The sequence below is a fragment of the Hyperolius riggenbachi genome, chromosome 4 (genome assembly GCF_040937935.1).
Source record: "Hyperolius riggenbachi isolate aHypRig1 chromosome 4, aHypRig1.pri, whole genome shotgun sequence".
NCBI lineage: Eukaryota > Metazoa > Chordata > Amphibia > Anura > Hyperoliidae > Hyperolius > Hyperolius riggenbachi.
The window spans coordinates 352,604,450-352,625,093 of NC_090649.1; the positions used below are offsets into that span (position 1 = coordinate 352,604,450).

At 46.4% G+C, this 20,644-nt stretch overlaps 1 protein-coding gene across 1 annotated transcript in view; it reads left to right on the forward strand.

Moving 5' to 3' along the window:
* The window catches only part of LOC137504020 (protein ELYS-like), an 831,023-nt gene that overhangs the window by 655,875 nt on the left and 154,504 nt on the right, over nt 1–20,644 (forward strand). The window contains exon 14 of the mRNA XM_068231910.1: nt 7,407–7,576. Within this exon, the coding sequence (XP_068088011.1) occupies nt 7,407–7,576 (170 nt within the window). The remainder of the gene's footprint in view (nt 1–7,406; nt 7,577–20,644) is intronic.

The following is a 20,644-nucleotide window of genomic DNA, read 5'->3' on the forward strand; positions in this document are numbered from 1 at the left end:
CATGTGAAAATAACTACAGAGGAGGTAAATTAACTACAGAGGAGGTAACTTGAGGAATGAAGAGATAAGATAACTCTCTCACCTTGTGGAGGTAAGTTTTCTCTTGCCTTATTATCTCCAGCATGATCTTAGTGAATTGAGGCCCATAGCCATAAATAAATGTAATCATTTCCACTGGCAGATGTCACTATTTAATCACTTAAAAAAACGAACTGCCAGCCACAATCAGATTCCAGCTGCCAGGTTTAGGGGGACACAGACACAGCAGGAGAGGTAATTTGAGCTCTGTACTTTTTTTCACCTTCAGTCGGAATCCGCAGTGGAGAGACAAGCACAATATGCTGCCTTAGGGACAGCCTGTCACTTGGCCTACACTCTCTCCTCTGCTCTAATGCCGATTTCAGCTGAAAGTGAAAAAAAGTGCAGAGCTGTGATTGACAGCAAATCACCTCTCCTGCTGTGTCTGTGTCCCTGTGATGGACAGATTCACCAGCGCAAATGTGCCATCCAAAATACGAAAATGAGCACACAAAACCCGAGTAGGAGTGCTTCTTTAACTTTGCTTAAAAAATAAAACCGTGTTCATTTCAGCCCAGAACTCTACTACACAGGAAAGATTTGTTTATCTATCTCTCCCTGGAAAGGATGCCATAAAACAACAGATTCACTGTACAGTCTTTGTTCCCTAGAGGGAGCATCATAAACCCTAAACCAGAGCAATATCATATAGCTCCACGATCTACCACCAGGGATCTTGATAAGAAGAGACATGGACCAGAAAATATTCTGCATGTCCAAGCCAGCCACACACTAGCGGAATGGTGTGGGGTTTATTATGCCCTTGGGGAGAGTGGTCAATAAACCATGACAGAGTCATTTTATATTCCTGGACCCTAATTCAAAGAGGGACACTATAGCTAAGCCAGAACATCACTCGGTCATAAAACTATAAAAAAAAAAAAAGTGAGAGACATTCGACAGTCCTGTACGCCAGAAGCAGTGAGTGACCCTTACTTAAACTTTGATATATGATTCCATAATTCTATGGATATTGTAGAACCGCTGGGGCCCAGTGGTCCACAATTCACAGTGCGTCACGTGACAATCGCAGTATACCTTCTGAGGCGTTAATCAATCAAATGGAGAAGGTGTTACCCCAAGCGAGTTTGATATTGATTGGTTCAACACGGAGAAGGTTCTAGAACAGCTACAAACCCTCGGATGGATTATAAATTGGGACAAGACAGTACTGCAACCATCATCAAGGATAGTTTCTCGGAGTTATGATAAATTCATTGTCTTACAAATGTTATCAGGCTTCAACTCACTTGCAACCAGCCTGAAGAGAGTAACTGACCATGGATTTCACACTGACATATGATGGCATAAGATCTGGAGAACAGAACATGTAGATCTAACTTACAAATCAGAGGCCTACCAGAAGCCATTTTGTATCTCAAGACAACAACTGCTCTAAACCTGTTCTCCGCACTGATACCACATGCCGACCCTGTAACCTTACTTTTTGTCAGAATATATAGAGCACTGGCCAGACCCCGCAACCCTGACCTTCCCAGGGATGTCATTCTAAAGCTGCAGAATGAGGACATGAGAGATCTCCTACTAGCAGCAGCGTGACAGCTTGACTTACCTGTAGTGCTACAATCCGTTTAACAGTTTGTGGACCTCTCGACGTCAGCTATCCTAAAAAGACAATTTTGTCCAGTCACTCTGGCGTTAGCCTCAGCTTCCAACTAGTACAGATGGGGATTTCCACTCTTGCTACAGTGGCAGTACAACAGGTCACTTTTGACAAAGCTAAAAAAGCCCTGGAGAAAGTAGGAATTGCTGCGGACATGTCTGCTTAAGTCCAAGCTCCCCTGCCACAGAGGCAGCTGTGGGGCGATGAGTTCTTGGGACACTGAATTTTCAGCTCCCTGCCTGCCTATAAACCAAAGCTCATCAGGAAGACTGTAAGCATATCTGGGTGTTTTGATACCTATCGAGTGCTACTCAAGTCAGGTTAATGTTGAGCTCCACTTTGTGCTTCTTTCAGTCAGGATCTATGCTTTAATTACTCAGGTTGTTCCCCTGTCATGATTCAACTATATGTTTCTGCTCAGCATAATTTACCTTTTTATTCTTCTGTTCTTTTTTATATTTTGATCTTGGCTACCTTCCCAGAAGTGTATAATATAATATTCCCTGGGTGTATGTGGCTCTATTGCCTATAGCACTATATGCTATGTCTAGTTTATTATATTATACCACTTTGTATTCACAATCCTTCTTCTCACCAGGTGGCCACCCGGAGTCATGCTCGTCTTGAGTGCTGTTTCTTGATATAACAACTCCACACCAGCTTTCTTTCATACTCCAGAGTGGGCTGGTCTCATCTTGGGAACACGCATAACTCTGTCCTCTGTATTGACTGCCTCCTGCCCACTTCTCTACTGTGAAATATCGTTGACTTCTTACTCGTGTCCCATTAACCTCCCTGACGGTATTATTCCCGCGGCCTTGCGGCCGCGGGAGTGTTTTTTTAACCTTTTTTTTTTTTTTTTTTTTTTTTTTTTTGCATGTAGCTAGCCTAGCGCCTTCCCCCCTCTCTGCGGCATCCCCCTTTATGCGCCGATCGCCGCCGGCGCGTATGGCCGTCCGGAAATCCCGTTCTGAACGGGATTTCCATGAGGGCTTCCCCGGTCACCATGGCGACGCGCGCGATGACGTCACCGACGTCGTGACGTCAGAGAGAGTCCTGATCCACTCTTCAGCGCTGCCTGGCACTGATTGGCCAGGAAGCGCACGGGTCTCGGGGGGGGCACCCTCTGATGCGGCTGGTAGCGGCGAATCGGCGCGGGGCGGCGGCGATCGTGAGTAACACGCAGCTAGCAAAGTGCTAGCTGCGTATATAAAAAAAAAAAAATGCAGCTCGGCCCAGCGGGGCCTGAGAAATCCTCTTGCGCGGCTTACCCCGTATCGGGCAGGGGGTTACCGCTAAGGAGGTTAAGAGGGATTCATGTTACAAATATTAATATGTTGTGTACTCGGTTATGTTGTTGTTGCCCTCAATGGTATTTACATGAGAGGAAATACATTTCCCTCACTGTCGCTGCTGAACTACAGGCAGAGTTCTGCCGTTTCACATCCCGTTGTTAACCCACAATGGTTGCAATTTTGTTCTTTCACAATCGGTCTGCTACATATATACTCACATATAAGCTGACCCACGTATAAGCCAAGGTACCCAAATATCCTCTAGAAATCAGGAAAAAGTGATTGACTCACGTCTAAGCCCCCTCCCCAGTATAGCCCTCTCCACAGTAATCAGATGTGCCCTCAGTACAAGTTAGCCCCCCTCCCCATAGCCAGATGTGCCCCAAGGATGATACAGCTGTGTAGATGCCACTAGATGGAATCACAGATATCGCAGTCAAAGCAATTGCCACACAAGAAGAATACCTGATCACTGAACAGCTGACAATACTGCTTGCACATTCTGCTCCACAAGCTTGGGGACACAGGTAGTCTTGAGCAGCGCACTTTGCACACCATGTTGCAGTGCATGGGGGCACGGACACAGCAGTAAGCCAGCTGGCAATAGCAGAATCACTAGTGCACAATCCTTATGCTCCTCTACCAGTAGATCATTATTTGTACATACGGGGGTACTATAAAGTGTCTATCAGTTCCTATGAATGAATTTGGGGGGCATAAGGTAAGCGTCCATAATCCCATCCATAAAACCCATATCTATAAAATGGAGCAACTTACGGCCAGGCTTTCTAATAAAATGCATTTGTTTAACAAGGTTTGGGAAGGCACTACATTCTATGTCAGTAGCTGGGAACGCGATTAGGGCGTAGGTACCTTAGCTCCTTCAGCTGAGTTTGGTTGTTTGCTGAATGGTCAAGTCACGACTCTTCTCTTGTAGTTTCTTGTAGCAGTCTAACTTTCCTTTTCTATTTTTCTCTTTCTTTTCCTTTCTTTCTTTTCTCTGTTTCCTACTTGTAGGATAGCTTTCTGCTGGTTTACTAAAATTATAGTGGGCAACATTGCATTTATATTGGGGTGTAAGCAGGGGACATAACTCACATCCCAATTAATAGTTGATACGTTTTAACGATATTGTCCTGTAAAGAGCTTTCAAATTCTGATGTATACTCAAAAGTACTTTTCCAGTCTGCCTTTTGTTCTGTACTGTTTGTATATTTTGATTTTTAATAAAATCTGGATAAAAACAAAATAATGTGCAAGTGAGTACGGAGGCTGGTTGGTATCTTTCTATTTTGGTAGTTAAACTGCTGTTCAGGAAATGCTTTTGAAAAGAAAGAAAACCCTGAGAATCCCCCGTGAGGAGATTGACTACCTGTCGGTTCTGATTTTAACAGTTTTTTTTCGTTGGAGTGTTCCTTTATGGCCTGCCACTCACTCTCGTCTCCGCCAGTGATTCGCCTTGCAGATCACTTAGGCAGAGTGACGGGAGAATACATTGTTCTCCCCCACTTGCCTTGCCGCACAGTGTCACTCTCGCCACAGCTGGCCACACTTAAAGGGGCACTATGGCAAAAAATTGTAAAATCTAAAAATGGGCAAACATAGACGTATAAGAAGTACATTTTTTCCAGAGTAAAATGAGCCATAAATTACTTTTTTCCTATGTTGTTGTCACTTGCAGTAGGTAGTAGAAATCTGACAGAAGCGACAGGTTTTGAACTAGTCCATCTCTTAATGGGGGATTCTCAGGGAATTATTTTCAAAAGCACTGAGTGAATGGCAGTTGCTCTGTCCAACTGCCAAAGAAACTGTGTAGCAAGCAGGGTGTAACGGAAAAATCCGCAACGCCGGATGGATTGCGGAAATATGGTCGCATCCAGTCCGCCAAGCGGACCTTCCAACGCGGGATGCAACGCAGGATGCGGAAATTCGTCCACATCCGCTGTGCAAACCCGTCCGAGCACTCTGCTCCAAACTCACCAGCATGCTGTTCACCAGGGCTCTGCCATCTTGCCTCTAGGGGGTGTGCCCGCATGCCAGACACGCCTTTATACACTTAGAAAGCGTGTCAGCTGACCTGGAGGTCAGCTGACATTTTAGCCTGCTCTGATTGGTTGCTGCCTGGGGTGGAGACTTCTCTCCCAGGCAGTATATAAGGAAGTGCTTTTCAGTCACAATTCGTCTGTGTTTGAGATACCCTGTGTCAGCACTCAGACCTAGTCAGCCTTGTCTCTGGTATTGTGTTATATATTGGTTTATCGCCAATATATACACATATTATACTGTTTGATTTAACGTGTATGATTCTGTGCCTGTCTTGACTACTCTCTTGCTTCCTGATTCTGTACTTCGCCAGCCCGTACCGTTATCGACTGTTGGCTTGGTTTCCGACTATTCTCTTGTCTCACGTTACTGTACTGCTGCCGCCTGATCTGTTGCCGAACCTCATTTTGTCTGAACGTCTCCCACTGTAGGGTTCTATCAGAGGCTTGCCTCTTTGAGATGACCGCCACTAGCAAACCCTTGCTGCTAGAGGCCGAGACTCCTCCACTCCGTCCTTTGGAGGATCTCACACACGGGGTTCCCATTCAGAGGTAACCACACCTCTGAGGAATTACGGTGTGGTGGATATTTCCACAGACTTGAATTTACGCTGTATATTATTATTGTTGTCTGCTGTTCCAGCTTGCTGGAGATTGTATCTCTGTGCCCTATAGAGATACTCTATTGTACCAAGCACCCTCTTGCATACGATTGTATCGTGTCATGCTATACTTGCATTATTGGCGATTCTGCAGATCACCATATAATCAGGTATAGCATCTGTATTATTGGTGATACTGCAGATCACCAATAATCAGAATATCTGTGCTTGCTGACACCAATCGTTACACAGGGAAGCTGACCCGCATCATTGTTTAAATCCTTTTAAGGGAATATCTTTGTAAAGAATAAAATCCTTGCTGAGAATCCCGTATGAAGAGATGGACTAGTCCAAAACCTGTCGCTTCTGTCAGATTTCTATTACCTACTGTAAGTGACAGCAACATAGGAGAAAAGTAATTTATGGCTCATTTTACTCTGGAAAAATCAAACTACTTATTTGTCTGTTTACACATATTTTAAATTTTTCGCCAAAGTGCCCCTTTAAAGAATCCTGCTGTGGAGTGCACTCCTGGACTCAATGCATGGCAGGAGCTTTAGTCCGTACATCTCCCCGGTGTGAGATGTACTCAAATCTACCTACTACAGCTCCAGGCATATATCTTCCACATAGATTGCAGCCGGGAGCTCTGCAGCAGGATTATTTGAAGTGCAACGGAGATGGCGATCAACACAGGGATGGAGGGCTACCTGAGCAGCTCCTAACCTTCGACCCCCCAACAGCATACTGTGTTGCAAAACCTCCCTTATGTGGAGATAAAATATAGAGACAGGGCCGGTGCTACCATTAAGGCAAAAGAGGCAGCTGCCCCAGGGCCCCAGAGCTTGTAGGGGCCCCCAGTGGCTACAAGAGGAAAAAAAATTTCAAATCGACCTTATAGTTCCTGAGAAAATCGATTTTAAAGTTTCAAAGGAAAAAAAATACACATTTAAAAACCAGGCGACTTTAATGGTTAATAGCAAATCCACCTTAAATTCTAGAAACCCTAAATTTGCAGGATATGTTAAGGAGATCATTGGGAATAAGAGGAAAATTTGTTTTTCAAAAAGACCTTATAGTTCTTGAGAAAATCGATTTTAAAGTTTCGAAGGAAAAAAGTATACTTTTAAATGCGGTAAATGTCACTTTTAGTACCTAACGGTAGTGTAATTTTACATGTATCAAAAGAAAGAGCAATACATTTCATGACAGGGTTTCCAGGGGGTCCATACGCAGCCGCAGCGGTTTGGCCACGGATCGCTATACAGCCGCAATATGGCTGTATGAAGATCCCTGGCATTTTTTTCCTCTTTTCCAATTTTTTTTTTATTTTTTTTTATGTTTAGAGTGTGGGAATTTGTTTTTTTTTAATTATGTGGGGTCCCCCTTCCTGAAACTTTTTAACCCCTTGTCCCCCATGCAGGCTGGGGTAGCCAGAATGTGGAGCTCCGACCGATTGGGGCTTCACACCCTGACTATACCAGCTGCAAAAAAAGGTCCCTTAATACCAATTTTTGCTCCGGGGTATCTGTTGGGGGGGCCCCCCAGGTTTATTCTGCCCTGGGGCCCCATTGTTGCTTAAACCGGCCCTGTATAGAGAAAATATGTGGAGGTTAATTTTTTTTTTTACTGGTCCTCCGTTTCCTTCAAATTATGTTGAATCTCAAATTTTGAAAGTGCTCTGAAGGCACATTTCCTATAAACTATTTCTTCATGACAAATTTGAGCTGTAGCATGTTTTTATGTGTATATTTCCCCTTTGCAGGTGGTAGTATTTATGACGGTAAAGAAATTCCAAGCAAACATCCAGAACATATAAATGAAGTAGTTGAAGTGGAAGTAAATGAAGAAATAAATGAAGATCTACAGCTTGCAGAAAATAAAGTTATGCTGAATGAGATCAGTGCACAATTTCCTCAGTGTGTGGAGGTTAAGGTAAACCCTGTTCGACATCATTTATAAAGTTAATATTGATCTTTTCAGCTGGTAAACATAGGTACAACAGTGTTCTCCCCAGGCTCTTTTAGCCGGGTGCTGCACCCGGCTAGTTTTGGTGAGCACCCGGCAGTCATCAGCTCACCTCCTCCTCTGCTGTAAGCAGAGTTGGGCACAGAAGCACTGGCCCTGCATTCTCTCATCTCACCCCACCTGGCTACTTTTTCATGCCACCCGGCTGGAAAAAAAATTCTGGGGAGAACTCTGTACAAGTCTGAAATCCTCTAAATATAAAATAATCCTACATCTGCACTTGTAACTGTTATAGTGGTTATAGTGGGTACAAACGGGAACAAAGAACATCGATTGGACCTTAGGCAATCTAAATGCGGGTACATCTAAAGGCTCATGTTCATATGCGTGCTTTTAGCCGAGCTTATGGAAACACGTTCACAGGGACATCAGAGAGTGCATAGACTCTTTGATGTTTCCATACACGCGCTGTAATTCACCACTGAATCCCAGCGCATGGTTGCATGCATTTTGGGGCGATTGCGCCCGAAATCCCATAAATTTGCATTAAAATTTGCAGAAACCTGTTGGGTTGCGGCACCCCTCCCTGCGGCTGTGTGTGCCTGCTGCTCCCCGCTCCATGCTACTTATACTGGGGGCAACTATTCCTGGCTATCTATACTGGGGGCACCTATACTTGGCTACCTATACTGGGGGCACTTATATTTGGCTACTTATAAATGGGGAGCACCTATGCCTGGCTACCTATACTGGGAGCCCCTATGCCTGCTTGCCTATATTGGGAGCAACTATACTAGACTACCTAATCTGGGGGCACCTATATTTGGCTACCTGTACTGGGGGCACCTATACATGATTACCTATACTGGGGGCAACTATACCAGGCTGCCTATACTGGGGCAACTATACCAGAGTACCTAAGTACCTACCTTGAAAAAAAAAAACTTACTTCAGCTACATAAGAGCATCCAACTATCCACAGCAAGAGTATAGTCCACAGGAAAAGAAAGTCCACAAGTCCTGAACAGTCCAGCTTTGTTTCCTCAAAGGAAGCTGGGAATATTCCTCCAGATATTGGAATAAGTCCTCCTGCAGCTTACTGCTGCACACACACAGGCTTGCAGCTCACTGCTGCACACCCTCAGCCAGAGTGCACAGGTCTGCACCTGACTTATCACCTGCCTTCCTGCTGGACAGGTAAGAAAACCCGGTCTGTATCCAGGTGGAGTGAGTGGCCCACCCATTCCAGCCCTGCATTACTACAAAAGTAGCAACCACCGGTTGCTAACCAAAAGCCTGGACTCGTTTCCGGATACAGATAAGATTTCATGAGACCGTACAATATATACGCAAGGGGAATATACCTTCCATCCAGGACCTGTCCATGCGGTCCTGTACATACTCCCCTTCTGCCTCAACCCCATGGGGGTAGAGGCACTATAAGACCCCAGACTATGAACCCTGGAAAGGGCATCAGCATTCTGATGTAACTTCCCTGGCCTGTGTTCCACCACAAAATTAAACTCCTGCAGAGAGAGAAATCATCTGTGACCCGGGCATCAGTTGTCTTATTTCTCCTCATCCATGACAGAGGAGCATGATCTGAGACCAATCTAAACTTCCTCCCCGCAAGTCCGCTGCCAGCAGCCCTTGATTGGCCAACCTGGACTGTTCCCCCCGGCTGACGGCCAACACTCGCTCCAGTTAGCTCGGTCGCGGTCCACATGCGACTAGTGCAGCCTCCATTACCGCAGTGTCCCCACAGCCATCTCGCCAAGAGCTCGCCCCCACTGGCATCGTAGCTGCCCTTGCTCCCAGGACCTCTGCTGGCCCGGAGCAGCCACCACAGCGCTGAAATCCACCGTATTACTCCCAACGTCTGCTCCCTGCAACCAGCTCGCAGCTGCCAGCCGCTCCTCCAGCCAGACACACTGGCTCCAGTCTTCTCACCAACAGCTGAGCACCCTGAATCTCGCTACCACGGGAAGCCATCGCCCTATGACACCGCGGTCACAGAACTCCCACAACATCATCATCAGGTGAGAACACCACTGCCGGGCCCTTAGGGCTAAGTACTGGCCACCTATGCACTCTTACCTTGTACCATACACTGCCTCTATGCGTGGGCATCTGTCTGCCTGCTACCTATCTGCCTGCCTGCTGCCTGCCTGCTACTTTGCTTCCCTGACCCTGCCTGCATCATACCCAAAAGTGTACCTGTTTCTGCTGCTGCTGCTGGGCCCCATACTTTGCAGTTGTCCATGTCCTCTGCAGCCACTACGCACTGAGATAGACTGTTCTGCTCTGCTCACGTGGCTGGTTGCATTGCACTGCTCAAGGGGTGGATTGTACTGCACTGCACATGTTGTGGCCTGTTCTGCACAGCTCATGTGGTGGCTGTACTGTATCGCACTGCACTGCTCATGTGAATGACTGTACTGTACTGCGCTGCACGTGATAGCCCGTCCTGCACTGCTCTTGTGATGGACTGTTTTTGCAATGCCCGGGTGATGGCCGTCCTGCACTGCTCATGGGACGGCCTGCTTTTGGAATTGGACATGTACACTTTGTAACACTGATTGCTGCATCCACTGATCTGCCTTGACCTGTACTGTATTGATCTGAACTGTCTCTGTGGCCGGCGACCCTGTGCAATGCCAGACTCCTCCACCCCCCCATGGGCGCACCACTCCCATCTTCGGCCATTCCCACGCCACCACACGCACCACGTACTCCAGGGAGCAACTTCTGCGGTGGGAACAATGTGGCCCATCACCCCCTGAAGCCAAACTCCTACCAAACCTGGTCCAGAACTACATCCAGCAAGTCCTGGACTCTGCGCCCGGGCCCAGTGCAGGCTGGCGGCAAAGGGGCTGTTGAGCTGGGGCTCGCGTGAGACTCAAGAGGAGGGGACTGAGGTCAGTCATCCCCTCGGTACTCTTGGCAAATGTTCGCTCTCTCCCTAACAAGCTGGACGAACTACGTCTCCTCTGCGGCAGGTGGGAGCTTGGGAGGAACACCCCAGTACTCTGCTTCACGGAGACTTGGCTAGATGAGAACATTCCTAAGAACGCCCTACACCTTCCAGGCTTCAGCCTCATACGGGGGGGGGGGGGGGGGGGGTCGGGACCCTACCCTCTCTGGGAAGAAAAGAGGTGGTGGCATCTGCTTCTACGTCAGCTCCTCGTGGTGCCCCACCCCACCAGTACTCGACAGGAGGTGCTCCCCAGACCTAGAACTTCTACTCGTGAATTGCAGGCCCACATACTCACCACGGGAGTTCTCCTCCTATGTCCTTGTTGGAGTGTATATCCCCACTGACACTGACGTCAAATCTGCCCTGAGTACATCAGTGACACCATCTCGCAGTGGGAAATGTCCCTCCCAGACTCACTGTTCATCGTCATGGGAGACTTCAGCAGGGCAAATCTTCGACAGGAGCTGCCACGCTACCATCAGCATGTTGCTTGCCCTACCAAAGGCCTGAACACCCTCGATCATTGCTACACGCCACTGAAGGATGCCTACAAGGCTATCTCTAGAGCGGCGCTTGGCTCCTCTGACCATTGCCTTGTTCATCTCATCCCCACCTACAGGAGGCTCCTGGAATCGGCAAAACCAGTTGTGAAGTCCTCCAAGGTATGGTCAAATGAGGCCAAGTTCCACCTTCAAACCTGTTTTGACTGTACGGACTGGAAGACCCTGGCGGCCCCAGACCTGGACGAGTGGGCGGATAACGTCACCTCATACATCAGCTTCTGCAAGGCCTCCTGCGTCCCAACCAAATCCTTCAAGGTCTATCTGAACAACAAGCCGTGGTTCTCCAACAAGCTACGGCTATTGCGGAAGCGCAAGGAGGCGGCACACAAGGCAGGAAACCAGGAGGAATTCAGGAAGGCGATGAACGCTCTGAAACGAGAGCTGAGAGCTGCAAAAAAGGAGTTTGCTGAGAAGATGAATCAGAACCTGCGCTCGAACGACTCGCGAGCCGTATGGCAAGGGCTTAAGGCGGACAAACTACACAAGCCTCCCCCACAACATGTAACACCCAGCTCCGAGTTGGATGGAAAACTAAGCAAATTCTACCACAGGTTCGAGAGTCGGGCTGAGCCTGGGGGGCACCTACCACCTCCCACTCTCCCCCCAGCCCCCAAGAACAGCAACCCAAGTGAGAACTCACCCTCTCTGTCGCTTTTTTCCTGCCTTTCTGTCCATGTACCGCTCGGTATTGTGCCAAACCCAATTCCGGGCATGACCCAGTCATGCTTGGCGAAATAAACGATTCTGATATATATATATATATATATATATATATATATATATATATATATATATATATATATATATATATCCTGCCATGCCTCTTTCTCTTTTGAGGGGAGTGGGGCCCGTCCGAAGTTTTGCAGGGGGGCCCAGTGATTTCTAGTTACGCCCCTGATTATATATAAAAGATTCCTTTGTACACATCAGATATACATATCTGATGTGTGTCTATGTGTATGTTTTGCGTCTATGTATATGTATATCTGGTTTTAAAAATATAGTGACAACTTTACTGCAGCAGCTCAAATAACTTGTTTTTTGATTGGCTTATTTCATTTTTGTGAACTAAGCTCTGCTATTTCTGTATATGTGTTATTTATGGTGACTATTATCTGAGAGAGAGAACATTTTATCATATTCTCACTTTTAGTATTTGCATTTATTAGGAGTCGGTGCATTTTTTCCTGGACTCTGACTCCAGGTACCCAATACTTTACTCCGAATCCACAGTACTGATACAAAGTCCATTTAATATGGGAAACCATTCATAGTCCTCCTGTTTTATAACACCATATTGCTTTTTTTTTTTACATTTCTTATACCATACAGATAAGATTTATGTGCAAAGGTTAGACAAATTATCAGCATGCATACAACAGCAAAAATCACATGCATGCCAAATACAATTTTTTGCTTTTCACTTAAAAGTTGGTTGCATAACTGAAAGCACTGTTGTGTTTTTCTTTTTTAGACAAAAGATGTTAACTGCTTCTGGTAATCTAAATCTTTGCCCTGTTTTGGGACCTGTTATCCCTGCCAGGGCGTAGATTTGAATTACCACATGTTCCCACCGCAACCACATTGGCTCACAGTGATCACAGGGTCAGGAGCCAATTAAATCGGCTCCTGACCGACTCGCAGAGCTCTGCTGTTATAGTGATGGCAGAGTGAGTGGGTTTCAGCAACACGAGAGTGGCGGCCCCATGGCCAGAGACTGCTGGTAGTTATTATTATTATTATTATTGATTTATAAAGCGCCAACATATTATGTGGCGCTGTACAAAGTAAGAAACAAACATGGGGTACATAATACAGACAATGGTGTACACTAATATACAAGATACATAATTAGAGACAAAATACAAAAAATGATACAGCATACAGAATACAAAATACAGAAGTGGTAATGACATGTAACGCTCGGTGTAGCAACACAGATGTCTGATTATGTGTGATCTGCAGAATCACCAATAATACAGACACTATACCTGATTATATGGTGATCTGCAGAATCACCAATAATGCAAGTAAAGCTAACAGGATAATGCAATAGTGTATAGTGCTTGGTGCAACAGTAACAGAGTAGAATAACTAGGCCTCACCAGAGGAGCTGGTGGGCACCATTAGAACACAGTATTATTATTATTATTTTTTATTTATATAGCGTCAACATATTCCGCAGCGCTTTACAAAGCACAATAAGACGACAAGGGGAACATAGATATACTAACAAATTGTAAAACAGAGTTCCAAGCAGCACAAATATTGTGACAAAAACAGTAAACATTAGGAGGAGGACCCTGCCCTTGCGAGCTTACAATCTAGTGGGTAGTGGGGGACACATTAGGTAAGGGGGTGGAGGATGGATGAGGCAGTGACCCTTTGCCTCTGATTACATTGTGTCAAATAAGTAAATAAGGGCTATAGAATGTTATAAGCTTGTCTGAAAAGGTGTGTTTTAAGAGTGCGTTTGAAGATGTCCAGGTTTGGAGCATGACGTACAGGCTGTGGAAGAGAGTTCCAGATAAGAGATGATGCTCGTGTAAAGTCTTGGATGCGAGCGTGAGAGGAGGTGATTAGCTTAGAAGCCAGGAGAATTTCTTGGGAGGAGCAGAGGTTGCGGGAGGGACAATATCTTGAGATTAGTGATGAGATGTATGGAGGGCACAACTCATGGAGGGCTTTGTATGTTAGAGTCAGGAGTTTGAACTGGATCCTCTGGGTAAGAGGTAACCAGTGGAGAGAACAGCACAGTGGGGCTGCATCGGAAGAGCGTGTGGAGAGGTGAATGAGGCGGGCTTGGAGAGGTGCTAGCCTTTTTTGTGGTCGCCCACAGAGCAGGGTGTTGCAGTAGTCTAGGCGGGAGATGATTAAGGCATTTACAAGCATCTTGGTGGCCTCTTGTGTGAGGAAGGGACGGATACGGAATATATTTTTGAGCTGGAAATAGCAGGTGGTGGTTAATGAGGCAATGTGAGGTTTAAAGGAGAGCTCTGAGTCGAGTATAACCCCCAAGCAGCGGGCCTTAGTGGTTGAGGTTATTGGGGTGTTGTCTACCGTTATGGTTGCAATTGGTGGGGGTGTAGATAGCGATGGTGGAAAAATCACAATTTCCGTTTTACTCATGTTGAGTTTGAGGAAGCGGGAGGACATAAATGCAGAAATGGCACGTAGACAGTCAGGGACTTTAGATAGTAGTGTTGACAGATCAGGAGCTGAGATATAGATATCGGATAGATAGATAGAACCTCACCAGAGGAGCTGGTGGGAACTATTAGAACACAGTAACTGGCTAGTTTGGCAGAACCTCACCAGAGGAGCTGGTGGGTACTATTAGAACACAGTTACTGACTAGTTTGGCAGAACCTCACCAGAGGAGCTGGTGGGTACTATTAGAACACAGTAACTGACTAGTTTGGCAGAACCTCACCAGAGGAGCTGGTGGGAACTGTTAGAACACCTCACCAGTGGCAAGGGCCCACTGGTGAGTAGAGAGGTCAGACAGGCTGCGTTTGGCAACTGAGAGACAGATACAGTACAGAATCAGTAAGCAAGAGAGTAGTAAGTATTCAGGCAGTGTTTCAGCAACTAGATCAGATGGGCAGAGGTACAGAATCAATAAGCAAGAGAAGAGTCAGAGATAGCCAGAGTCATACACAGAGTATCAAATATACAGTAATAACAATAATCCTAGTCTTGTGTGAAATCCCTGGTTTCCTCCCAGATCAAAGCACACCGGATACTAGTCTAAGGTCTGAGTGCTAACACGTATGTATTTGCAACCGCAGACAGGTTGCGAGTGAGCAGAGAATGCTTAAGAAGCAGAGGAGACCTCACAGCCGCGCCCACCAATAATCAACCAATCCAGAGCGGTGTGAGTCCCCTGTGACGTCAGCCGACCAGCGGGTCAGCTGACGCGCCTCCTCCCAGCATAAAGGTCCTGTCTACGCGCGCGGCCGCGCGATACAGCAACCCTCTGTGTAAATGACAATTTTGTCCTCGGCGTGCTAGACGCCGACGGAACGGAAAACCCCTCTGAACAGGGACCCGAGGCGGCTGCGGAGACACCCGGCGTGCCCGCAGCCGCAGATGTTACATGACAGTGGTAGTTAAGTGGTTAATGTATAAAGGTGTTTTTTTTTTTTTCATTTTGTTTTTTTACCACAAATTTTTATTAAACATTTTTGAAAGAGAAGTACAAATATTTTGTATCGTTGGTACATAGTAGGAATAAAGGGTTAAACATACATATAATTGGTGTATGAATGTTGGTTTAACACAAAAAGACTAATAAAGGCTATAGTAACAGCAAAGTTACCATAAAACATGGTATTTAAATACAGTCTTGAATAATAACAGAACACAATTTAGTGGAGAAAATAAAAGTTAGACAGAGGTGCATATTATCTTAAACATTGTAATTGGCTTCCAAGAGAGGTTTAAATGGGAGGTGTGTGCACCATCTCAGCCTTGGGGGAACGCCCAACATTCAAGGCGAAGGTGGTTCGCTGCCAAGTATAGCTAAGGGTCGGAGCCGAAACAAGGTCTTCCAGCACCCAAGGCTGAGACACCAAAGTGCACCCCTCCATGCCTCCCACTCCAGCCATCATACACTGATTGCTTTTAGACTAAGTGGCACCCCAGGGTCCCCAACACCTTAATCTCTAGTTATCTGGCTTGCAGACACTGCCATATATCCCCTTTTCTTATTTTTCTCTGCTTCAAACACAATAGGGGAATGATAGCTGAGTTGTACTCCCCCCTCCTACACTGCGCCATTGTAACGACTGGTGTAGCACACAGACGTCTGATTGTTGTGTGATCTGCAGAATCACCAATAATACAGACTCTATACCCGATTATGTGGTGATCTGCAGTATCACCAATAATGCAAGTATAGAAGGCTGAGAAACAGAGGTGTAAAGTGTTTGGTGCAACAGTAGATTAAATGGATAGATCTCACCAGAGAAGCTGGTGAGTACTATCTGAAACAGTGCTAGACCTCACCAGGGGAGCTGGTGGGTACTAGCTGTAACAGTGCTAGCCCTCACCAGGGGAGCTGGTGGGTACTAGCTGCAACAACAGTAGTATAAATAATAGGTCTTACCAGAGGAGCTGGTAAAGTACTAACAGCAAGAGTGTCAACAAAGTTTGGCTAAACCTTACCAGAGGAGCTGGTAAGGTACTATCAGCACAAGCAACTGAATAGTTTAACTAGACCTTACCAGAGGAGCTGGTAAGGTACTATCAGTCACAGGAGCTGTATAACTTAAACTAAACCTCACCAGAGGAGCTGGTGGGTATTTAGTCAAAAGAGCACCTCACCAGTGGCAAGGGCCCACTGGTGAGTAGAGAGGTCAGACAGGCAAGGTTTGGCAACTGAGAGGCGAATACAGTACAGAAACGTGAAGCAGAAGAATAGTGAGATATCAGGCAGAGGTTCAGCAACTAAGGTCAGATAGGCAGAAGTACAGAAACGATAAGCAATAGCAAGGTCAGAGTATTGCCAGAATCATACACAGGTAATCAGTAATACAATATAACAATAGTCCTAGTCTTGTGTGAAATCCCTGGTTTCCTCCCAGATCAAAACACACCAGCAGACAAATTGCAAGTGACCAGTGAAGGCTTAAGAAGCCGAGGAGAGCTCACAGCCGCGCCCCTTACCAATCAGCCAATCCGAGGCCGAATCTGAGTCACCTCTGACGTCAGCTGACCGGCAGGTCAGCTGACGCGCCTTCTTCCAGCATAAAAGTCCTGTCTCCGCCCGCGCGATATAGCGACCCTATGAGCATTAGACAGTACCGTTCCCGGCGTGCTAGATGCCGACGGAACAGATGAGGCCTGCGGGAACAAAGGCGGCTGCGGGTATACCCTGCGTGTCCGCAGCCGCCAAAGTTGCAGATGTTACAGCCATGATGCTGGATCTTCTCTTGTCTCTGCCTCGGCCCGGCACTGCTAAGGGTATTTAGCCAAGCACAAATTCTGTTACTTAAATGGAAGAATAGAGGATAGTAGATAAGAAAAAGGAACAGGGGGAGATTTTTTGAGTATTAATCTATAACTTACAAGTGACCATATGAAATACATACATTAATACCAGCTAATCCTAAAATAGGCACCTTCTACATCTTACCAAAATTACACAAAGAAGGAAATCCAGGTCGTCCTATCATCTCTGGTTTTGGGACACTAACAGAAAAGATATCTGGTTAGAAAACATTCTTAAACCCATGGTAAGGAATACAGCCAGCTACATCCAGGACACCACTGACCTTCTTAACAAATTGACTGCCATGGGTCCGATCCCAGAGGGTGCTATCCTGGCTACAATGGATGTTGAATCCCTTTATACCAGGGGTCTCAAACTCAATTTACCTGGGGGCCGCAGGAGGCAAAGTCAGGATGAGGCTGGGCCGCATAAGGGATTTCGCAATCAGCAGCTCCCGCCGCCCCCTCCCCCCCTCCTTCCTCCTCCTCCTCCCCCCCGTCCCTTGCATTGATTTTTATTTCAAACTCAAATTCACACTGAAGCAAACTATTTTGCCTATTTTACCTTATAGTTCGCGTCAGTGCTCCCATTACAAGTAATCCGCCGCGTCCTCGCCGCAAAACAAGGGCTGCAGAGCCCCCAAATCGCCCAAGGGGCAATCTGCTGGCATTTCCTGAAGCTGAAAGCTCTGCCCCTCCTGACGTCAATCGCGGCGCATCGCCGCCTCTGCCCGCCCCTCTCACTCTTCCTTCACAGAGAGGGGCGGGGAGAGGCGGCGATCCGTGCGGCAATTGACGTCAGGAGGGGCAGAGCTGAAGCTGAAAGCTCTGCCCCTTACAGGAAATGCCGGCGGATTGCCCCCCGGGCGATTTGGGGGCTCTGCAGCCCTCGTTTAGCAGCGGGGATGCGGCGGATTACTTGGGAGTACTGAAGTGAACTATAAGGAAGCTTTTGCCGGCGCGGGCCACAAAATATTGTATCGAGGGCCGAAAATGGCCCGCGGGCCGCGAGTTTGAGGCCCCTGCTTTATACCAACATTCCACACGAGGACGGTATTGCAGCTTGCCAACATTTCCTTCAGCTTAATGATCTACCAACAGAGCCCACACTACAACTTATCAGGTATATACCAACTCACAACTATTTTTCATTTGGGATTTGATATGTATCTACAGACAATGGGCAGTGCTATGGGAAGTAGGATGTCACCCCAGTATGCTTATTTATTTATGGCCAGGTTGGAGGAAAACTTTCTTTCAACTTGTGAAATTAAACCATGGGCTTACTTCAGATTTATAGACGATATCCTATTAATCTGGACAGCATCACAGGAAGAATGAATCAGATTCCACAAAAACTTCTCAGAGTACCAGAAGAACATCAAGTTAACGCTCAGCTTTTTAACCTCCCATGTCAGTTTCCTGGATGCCACAATTTATATACAAGATAGAATTTTACAAACATCCATGTACCGTAAACCAACTGAGCGGCATATTTACCTAAAATGGAAGCGTTTCCACCCGGAACACACCAAAAAATCTATTGTTTACAGCCAGGCTCTGAGGTATAACCGAATATGTTCTAATTCAGAGGGCAGAGACAGACAACTTATGTCACTACGTAATATATTCATAGATCAAAGATATTATCCACAAATCGATGATGATCAAATACACAGAGCAACTTTAAAATCAAGAGAGGAACTGATGGGGGGCGTGGCCAACATGGCGAGCTGAGTGGACGTCTTTTTCAGAGCTCCGCTGTCCGGCATATCCCTGCTAGAGTACTGACAGACTACAGACCCCAAAAATCCCTCGTAATATTGCTGGGGAACACCCAAAGAACTGAAGCGACACACTGGAGTCGTGGTGCTTACCTCCGGAGGGAGAAAATCTCGCTGGGCCTTCTTTTGTGGACGCGTGCTGGGAGTCCAGTGCTGGGCCTGAGAGGACACCGAGATCCACGCACCATACCTCTCCATACCCCGATATGCCTCCTAAGATGAACAAGGGCAATAAAGACAAGGATGACCCGGCTGAGATGGTGGAGCAGCCACCCTCCACCCCACTACAACACCGTCCTCTAATCGGGGAAAGCAGAATAAAGAGGGTGGAAGTCCACGTGAACAAGCGGATGATAGAGCGGACATGCCGACTCCTGCTGAACTCTTAGATGCAATCTGCACATGCCAAACCACATTAACGGTCAAAATTGACCATCTTGATTCGGGACTGAGCCTGCTTCGGGGAGACATGGGCAAATTGCGCGACGGAACCAAAGAGCTTGAACGCCACACCTCGGACCTTGAGGACACAGTGCAGACTCATAGCATAGCGATCCCAGGAATACGACTACGCTTAACCCAACTTGAAGAAAAGCCGGTGGATGCAGAGAACCGCAACCGCAGGAACAATTTAAGAATCTTGGGCTTGCCTGAAGGAGCTGAAGGAAGTAATACTGCCACATTTGTTGAAGAAATGTTCCGTAAAGTTCTGCCGCCAGAAACTTTCTCCGACCACTTTGTGGTTGAAAGGGCGCATCGAGTCCCGGCTAAACTGGGCCCACCGGGAGCTCCCCCTCGCCCGGTTATTTTGAAGCGTTTAAATTTTAGGGATCAAGATGCCATTTTAACGGCTGCAAGGAACGTGGGTGAGATCCGTTTTAACAATGTTAAATTGATGATCTTTCCAGATTTCACAATGGAAACACAAAAACAAAGGAAATCGTTTCAGCATGTAAAGAATAAGCTCAAAGAGAGGAATATCAGCTACTCTATGCAGTTTCCTGCAAAACTCCGAGTACAGGATGGAGAAACTACTCGTTTTTTTAAAAAAACTGAGTATGCCATGAAATGGATAGACACTTTGCCGAAGAAATGAGTGAGTACCCCTGGGGCTGATCTATAACTTTAATATGTACTGCATATGGAGTGGAGGTGATGAGAGGCTTTGAATGATAGTACTTATGTTTTATTAATTTCCCGGGTTATAATTACGCCTGAGCAGATATGATACCCATATAGCAAAATGGCGGGCCTTTCTTACAGTTGGTGTTGTTTACCTTCAAATTATCTTCTTCCCGCACTTAGCTTCCCGCTCTGGGACGGTTGCCAACTTTTCAACAGCAACCTTGCATTGCGCAACAGCCACTGAACTCACTAGCATACGCTGCTGTGCAGACCCATCCTAATGTGAGTTTAACTAGAAACTTTGTCACAAGTGTTACGGAAAATTCTGTGGTGTGTGACCATTGGACCCAAAAGGTGCTGATTTTATGAATACTGAGACTTGTGCCTCACTAACCCTCATTACGGAAAACTCTCTGCGAAGTACCAGGGAAACATCGTTATGTATACAGACTATGTTGAAAGTGGCACATAACGTGGATTAAAGTGCTGGACTGTTGCTTATAACCTATATTCAAACATGGCCGTACCCGGATTCTACTCTCCGCTCACTACAAGCCTCTCTCCAAAGCAAACAGTTTTACATATATTCTAC